Consider the following 7,891-nt stretch of genomic DNA (forward strand, 5'->3'; position numbering starts at 1 on the left):
AACGAACTCACATCTAAATTTGGTAATGGTAACTTGAATTGTAATTTCTGTAAAAGTAGTATTGAGTCAATTGATCATCTGTTTTTTAATTGCTCCCTTGTTAAAGAATTTTGGTTGGATTTGTCAAAACTCCTTGTTTCAAAACTAAAATTAGATATTGAATTTGTATTGGGTGATGTGATTTGTTATTTTTCTCATTGTAATCATAAAATAGAATATATTGGAAACATATTTATTTTATTAGCAAAATATTTTATCCATAAGTGTAAGTTTTCTCTTAAAGTACCCAAATTATATATTTTTTTGTGTGACTTTAACGACTTAATTAAAACATTGAAAAAAATTAACAACAAAAAAAGTGTCAAATTTTTGAAATTATATGACATTTTGTTGAGCGAAGTGTAATTGGATTAATATGTCTTTTTCTTTGTAGGACTACCTAAAATGTATCTATTGTCTTCCGTTTATGTTTTTGTCATCCACTGTCATTTCATTGTTATGAATGTTCAAGTGTATTATTATTTGTTTTTGATTGTTCAACTGCAATATATATAAAAATAAAAAAAAAACACGCCTGTTAAAGGGACAGTTCACTTAAAATTAACATTCTGTCATCATTTACACCCCTCATGATGTTTCAAACATGTATGACTTTCTTTCTTCTGTGGAATATAAAATAAAAAGATATTTTCCCATCTTTGATATCAAATGTAGTCACTGTCACTATGGGTGAATGAATAACACACTATACATGTCATTTCTTGAGATTAAAACAGTCATGAATTTTCATAATAAAATCAGCATACAGACATAATGCTTTCAATGATGGAATTTATTAAAGATTTAAAAAGTCATTTGGTTAGTAAAAAAACATTTTTTTTTACAAAAGCTGCTATGTATATTTGGTTAAAGCAATATTTTTCCTGAATCATCATTAGAAAAGTCTTCAGTTTATGTTCAGCAGTTTTACACACAGCTTGAGTTGACCAGTGTTCAAAAGTGGTAAAGTTTCTCTTCCTGAAGAATCGTGATGAATTTAGCCTTCACAGGATCTTTGTGTTTGCGTATAATGTTACAGATCTTTCTCATTTTATCCTGACTGGTTGAACTCTCTGTGATTTCTGAATATTGTTCATCATGTAGTAGTTCTTGCTGACACAGTTTATCTGCAATGATCTGGCCATTAGTAACCCCCTGAATGAGATCTGACCAATGGCTATTGAAATATCTTGCTTTATCTGCATCAGTATTTAGACGCGGCTCATCTTTCTCCAGATGTTTCTCAGAGAACCTGTAGCACAGAGAGAACCAGAATGAAAGAGTGAGACAAACAGGCTACAAAGTTAAGACTGATACTAGCAAGTATATGATGCAACTGAAAAATAAGCAAATATAAGCATTTCATGACAGGCAGGAAAAACAATTTTTTTTTTTTAAAGCACTCACCATTGGCAGGCGTGACAGTATATATTTTTCTGTTTTCTTGTCTACATGAAAGCTATATTCTCTATCAATTAGCTAAAGTATTCCTCATATGTGTTATACACTGAACAAAATTATAAACGCAACACTTTTGTTTTTGCCCACATTTTTCATGAGCTGAACTCAAAGATCTAAGACTTTTTCTATGTACACAAAAGGCAATTGTGCTGTGTGATAAAACTGCACATTTTAGAGTGGCCTTTTATCGTGGCCAGCCCTAAGGCACACCTGTGCAATAATCATGCTGTCTAATCAGCATCTTGATATGCCACACCTGTGAGGTGGATGGATTATCTCGGCAAAGGAGAAGTGCTCACTAACACAGATTTAGACAGATTTGTGAACGATATTTGAGAGAAATAGGCCTTTTGTGTACACAGAAAAAGTCTTAGATCTTTGAGTTCAGCTCATGAAAAATGGGGGCAAAAACAAAAGTGTTGCGTTTATAATTTTGTTCAGTATAAATCAGTGTTTTAAAGGTGAAAAAAAAACATTAAATGACTAAGTTTACAGAAAGTGGGATAATTTGTTTTGTAAAATTGCAAGTATCAAGACGATGATATCATATTATCTTGGATGTTTTTTTGTTGTGAAGAGAATACTGAACTATTAGTCAGACTCACCCGGCTGTGTGTGTGTCACTGTTGTTTCTCTCAGGACTCTGTTTAATGTCCCTCAGAGACACTGTAGAGAAATAATCAATATTAAATCCAGCATAGAGTGAATGTGTTGTTGAGTGTGTGTAAGTGTGTGTGTGTTTTAATTGTTGTGTGAGTGTGCGTGTGTTTATGTGAGTGAGTGAGTGTGAGAATGAGTGTGTGAGTGCTTTTGTGTGAGTGCGTTTGTGTGAGTGAGAATGAGTGTGTGTGTGTGTGAGTGAGTGTTTGTGTGTATGTGAGTGAGTGTTTGTTTGTGTGTGTGATTACCTTCCTTGTGTTTTTTCTCTAGCTGTTCAGCCAGATAATTCTGGTTGATCTTCCTCAGGATGTTCACTGTGTTCTTCACAGCTTCTTCTGGTCCAAAACATTCCACCATCTTGTCCACTGTTTTTAAGATATCTGCTTTCTCCATTACAGACTTCGGAATGCATTCATGATCATTCTTCAAGTGCCACTGAAACTTCTTCAGATCAGCTTCTATTAGATCCTCCAGTGAGTTCACGAGCAGCTCCTCAACAGACGGCATATTCCTTCACAGATTCACTTCAGCAGGACAAAGAGAAACAGACAAAGTAATTACACTCTAACACATGGATCACGAAACTAAAGCAATGCTCAAAAGGAGCTTTAAGCCAAGATCCCTTCAATTAAAAATGTAGGAGGTTTTTACTTTCCAACAGGTTTCATTTACTGCCATCTTCTGGTCAAACAGCAGAAGCACATGTCCCATATACAGTAGCCTAGTCCACATTTGAAGTGGATCAAAAAAGTTCATCAAAGTTGTCCTAAGACAAGAACAGGTATTGCTCGAAATTCATGTATAACTTTGACGAATGATTTCGATCCACTTCAAATGTTGACTACTGTAGTATTAGTGGTCAGTTATCAGGATAATACAAACCATGTCGGCCTATTGTTTTAAACTATTGTTTAATCAATAGAAATAATCCGAGCACATAAACCTTAATATGGAGAATTAAATAAGATTAAATGTATGCATTAATATGAACGATTTTGTTACTTTGTATCACTGACACTGTACGACAACTTTACATTTCTTATAAGTGCCGAATAAAAATAAAGAGACAAACAAACCCATGTATTCTTTTCACACTACACTTAACCTCGTTAGGCTATAAACAAAACAAAAAAAACACCTAAAAAAATAACATGAAGGGAACGTTCTCTTTATGTTACAAAAGAAGAACCAATAGAGAACATTCTTATTTGGTTGATCGGTTCCCCCCCAAAAATTACCAAATGGGAACCATATGTGAACGTTAGGGATCATTCGTGTTTGCTGGGAAGATTTGAAAAAGTTGTAGTGAAATGTAGGATATGATTCTGACTAAGGATGTTTCTATACGTCCCATTATGTATAATTATGATTTACTAACTCTCCACCTTACTTTGCAACGCGGAAGTAAGCTATTTTCTCTGAACGTGAAAGACTTTCGATTCATATAATAGTAAGTGCATTAAAATGTAAAAAGATAGTGCTACAAACCAGTGTGTTTATGATAATGAAATTATAATTACATGATAACAATAAAAATGTAGCAATAAATCAGCATAAAAGACCGTGTTTGTACAGGTACAGTAAATGACACCGGAAGCCAGAAACATTAAAGTAGCAAATGGTCTTCTTGTCTAATCTTTTGTTAAAATAGATCAAATATATGTCGAAACATTAATAGAAGTTATACAAGTTATAAGAATACCAATACTGAACAGATAAATTACCACAGATCTTAAAAACTTTTGTCTGTACCGGTCAAATGGCGTCTTGTCGTAAACAAAAGAGCTTTCTAAATTTCGATTTCGTTTTCTCTGCTTGAAAAAAACATATTCTGTTCAAATAAATCCTGACGGGGGAAAAACCTGTGATTGGTCCATTCCGTCACCAACTGACTGTGATTGGTCCATTCCGTCACCAACTGACTGTGATTGGTCCATTTTGTCACCAACTGACTGTGATTGGACCGTTCCGTCACCAAACGACTGTGATTGGTTCACCGTTCACCCTCCTCGAATCAGGTTCATTAGTCGTTTGTATGGATATTTTTAATCCAGTAGATGTCAGTGTGTCACAAACTTGATTCAATATCGCCACTTTCATCACCTCGGATCTTAAAGTTCTTCCATTTTACTAGTGTTTTATTTGTATTTCTTAACGGAGTTATAAACGGTGTTATTTGTCAAATGTCCACCGACTGAAAGCGAGCAGTGATTCAGAAGCACAATCACACACACCTGTGAACTCACACACACTCACTCAGGTGTCATGAAGTGAAACTCACTCGCCACAGGTCACTGAGAGAAACCACACTACTCTCCTCTTCACTGAAGGAGCGCTTTACCTGGGGGAAACGAGAGTTAACCGTGTTTCATGGGAATATAGGTCTCGTGGCCAACAATACCAGGGACTACCTCATATTTCTGTAAGGATTTTGAGTTAAAACACACTTCCTGTAGGAGTTTCGTGTCTCAGACTGCAGTGTTTCTGATCTAAGATCATGGATTGGGGATCAGATCTGTGGGTAAGTTCATTCTGCCTTTAATCACTGACAGCGAAGAGAAATACACGGTTGAAGCGTTCACTGATCCACTGCAGCTTTCCAGACACCTGTCCTTGGGTTTTCATTATGCTGACATCTTTAACATGTAAGGGCAGTAATGATTAACTTTTTCACGATTGTAAAAAAGTAGTTTACTTGTCTTGAATCACTGACAATCATAATAAAGGTATCTATCTATAACGATATGGAGCTCGTTCTTGGGTTCTAAAACGCTATGTGAACGCATCAAATAGTTTATTTGAAATAAAAAATGTCGCCGATTTTTATGTTGATAATTTATGTAGGTTAACAATTCAACCATTGTGACACAGAGAGTTCTGAATGAAACCAATTCCCAACAGTTACACGATGTTCCAGCGTTAAAAACACACAGAACGCAACTGGAAAACAGGAACGCTTCAAATGTGAACGTTTTCATTTGACAAATCGGATGTTTTCCTCATGCAAATTAATTTGGGTTTTATAAAACGGTTTTAAAGTAGATACCCTACTCCACTTCACATGTTAAACGTACGTAAAGGAGTTAAAACTGTTGTCACAACACTTATTAATTTAAATGTTTACTTGTATTATGTATTGTGTAAGTCACGTGACAGCTTGACTGTGATTCCCTTTCACTGTCTGTGGTTTTAGCAGCGCTGGTGTGGTTTAACTGGGTTAAAACTAACTCCCTACAGGTTAAACTGGTTTAGGTGTCTGATCATCTCAGAACAGCAGAGGAGATCACACAGACTGTTTCTCATCTGATTGCTTTGAAATGAGTTCAGGACCAAACGAAAGTAGACCAACACCTTCCTGTTAAACAGCATGAGTCTGATGAAATCTAATTAAGAGCTTAACTTAGTTTAAAGATATAGTGATGTGTGTGTGTGTGTGTGTGTGTGTGTGTGTATCTACTTAACCATTTTGGCTTCAAATATAAGTTAGCTACACCCAATATTATTATTATTATTTTAAAATAAGATATGTTAATAATAAAGTGTTCTAATACTGTGTTTTCATATGGGGTAGAAGTAGGTTATAATATTTATAATAAGATAAATAAAACAAACAATAGAAGTTTGGCTTGAAGCCAAATGTGTCATGTGACTCATCAGGTCATCCTGGGAAAACTAGCGTGAAGCAGATTGACCAGTCTAGCTAGTTTGAGGGTGTGCACGTGGGAGAAAGACACACACACACACACACACACACACACACACATCAATGTACCACACCTATTCTGAGACCAGACTATCCTACACACCAGTGACAAATAACAATGCACTGTTAATCCAGGCCACTATGGTGTGTGTTTGCAGGACCAGCATGACGTGATTGAACGACACACTCAGAGCGGACTGGATCTGCTGGACCGATACGTGAAGTTTGTCAAAGAGAGAGCCGAGGTTGAGCAGACTTACGCCAAACTGCTCAGGCAAGAGACTGCGTTGTGTGTGTACTCTGTAGATCAGGGGTTTCCAACGGTTAGACGCATCAAACCTCCAAATATCATCATCCTCATCATCATCATCATCATCATCATCCTCCTGAGAGAGGACGCATTTTAAACGCAGTTATATATTTTCATGAATAAAGACCCAATTTATATATTTAAAAAAAAGATATGAAATGAATATATAAAACATAATATTATGAATTTGTGTAGTATTATTTGGAAAATATTTAGTTTCTATTAAGTTCATTTATGTAGCTTTTCCCCCACTCACTGTAGTACTGTGATATCAGATGCATTATTTATATCAATTTTATTCATTTATTAAATATTTTAAAATTATTTTAATCAATTTATCAAAATATTTATTTAGTTTATTTTTGTACACTGTTTTCTGTAAACTTTTATCCCTTATATAGAGAGCATTGGCTCATGAATATTAATTAGTTGAACACAGGTTAAACAACATCATCACCTCAAGCCCTTTAAAACTCATTTCTGCATCATTTCTTTTGTTAAATCAACAGAAAGCATTTAGTTATTTTTTTTTTACATGTAAGGGTGGCGGCAGTGTTTGGAAACCCCTGTCAGCAAAGTTATTATTATAATAATTATTCCATGTGTGTTAACAATGTAAAGTTACATACCTTGTGTTCTTGAAGGCCCCTGGTGGTGTAACCTGTTTTTATGTGTGTTTCCCCTGTAGGAATCTCTGTAAGAAATATTCCAGACGAGGCATCAAAGAAGATCAGGACACAAAGTGAGTGAACCGTCTCTCGATCGCTCCATTCATCATTGATAATCAGCATTCCTGTGAGTCGAACAGTAGATCACAGCGACTGGCAACGCCGATATCACGGGTCGATTCCCAGAGAATGCATGAACTGATAAAATGCGTATCTTGAATGCAAAGTCTCTTCGATTATGAAAGTGTGAATGTAAACGCAGTTGGGCTGTCAAAATGGCTGAAAAGCTATTTATTTATAGCTATTTATCGGATTTATTTATTTTCACTACATCTACATATCGTTCATCAAAAACACCAGACGCTCGGCTTGATCTGAGCGAGGTTCTGTTGACGGTGATGAAACACACACTCAGCTCTGACTGATGTGCAGGTTTGGTCAAGCGTGCCAATGGGTTTTCATCAGCTGGGAGCCTTTTCCCGCCATTTTTCAAATTAACATCGCAGATATTGGATAAACTAACAAAAACTACTCAAGTTACGCCATCATCATGTCTCGCGCGTCTCTCGACACAAATTCGAATACCCGGTTTTTGCATTCGAATGAGCTTTTTTTTTTTTTGCAAAAAAAATTACGAATATTCGGAATTCTAATTTTCATTTGCCGTTGCTACTGTAAACGCGTGTTGTTGACGGTGTGTGTGCAGGTTGAGCAGTCAGCAGGCGTTTCAGAACGTGCTGAACGAGCTGAACGAGTACGCGGCCCACAGAGAGCAGCTGTCCGAGAACATGACGCTCACCATCTGCGGGGAGCTCAGCAAAAACCTGCAGGAGCTGCGGCTCGAGCGCAAGAACGTGAGCCAGACCTGAAACACACGCATCTCACACACACACACACTGCACACAGATGCAGAACAGCTGTTCCCTGTCATGATCCTCCTGAGTGTGAAACTCGTTTCCTCTGTTGTAGCATCTGTGTGACGTTAAGAAGGCTCAGCAGAACCTGGAGATCACCTTCAAACAGCTGGAGATTGTGAGTAAATGTGTGTGT

General features: G+C 36.4%; 2 protein-coding genes across 4 annotated transcripts in view; one reads left to right on the top strand and one right to left on the bottom strand.

The window, feature by feature from the left end:
• Positions 1-820: 820 nt before the first annotated feature.
• On the bottom strand, positions 821-3,999 carry LOC311286448 (apoptosis-associated speck-like protein containing a CARD). Of its 2 annotated transcripts, none has more exons than XM_084402675.1 (4): positions 3,913-3,999; positions 2,409-2,684; positions 2,106-2,166; positions 821-1,291 (listed from the first exon to the last, which is right to left on the bottom strand). In XM_084402675.1, exons 2-4 carry the CDS (start codon positions 2,665-2,667, stop codon positions 994-996), a joined length of 618 nt encoding a protein of 205 aa, XP_084258801.1. In that variant the 5' UTR covers positions 2,668-2,684; positions 3,913-3,999; the 3' UTR covers positions 821-993. The 2 variants fall into 2 exon arrangements, with proteins under 2 accessions (XP_084258801.1, XP_084258802.1); XM_084402676.1 differs by having other exon boundaries at positions 3,885-3,973.
• Positions 4,000-4,176: 177 nt separating this feature from the next.
• The window catches only part of trip10b (thyroid hormone receptor interactor 10b), a 14,908-nt gene continuing 11,193 nt past the window's right edge, over positions 4,177-7,891 (top strand). Inside the window, exons 1-6 of one of the 2 annotated variants that reach the window (XM_084402589.1) lie at positions 4,177-4,516; positions 4,617-4,681; positions 6,022-6,137; positions 6,862-6,915; positions 7,548-7,695; positions 7,811-7,873. In XM_084402589.1, the coding sequence (XP_084258715.1) occupies positions 4,658-4,681; positions 6,022-6,137; positions 6,862-6,915; positions 7,548-7,695; positions 7,811-7,873 (405 nt within the window). In that variant the 5' untranslated portion in view covers positions 4,177-4,516; positions 4,617-4,657. Of the gene's footprint in view, positions 4,682-6,021; positions 6,138-6,861; positions 6,916-7,547; positions 7,696-7,810; positions 7,874-7,891 lie in introns of both variants that reach the window. The other variant, XM_084402588.1, reaches the window with a different exon arrangement.

This window comes from Rutilus rutilus (genome assembly GCF_951802725.1).
Source record: "Rutilus rutilus genome assembly, chromosome: 2".
Classification (NCBI taxonomy): Eukaryota; Metazoa; Chordata; class Actinopteri; order Cypriniformes; family Leuciscidae; genus Rutilus; species Rutilus rutilus.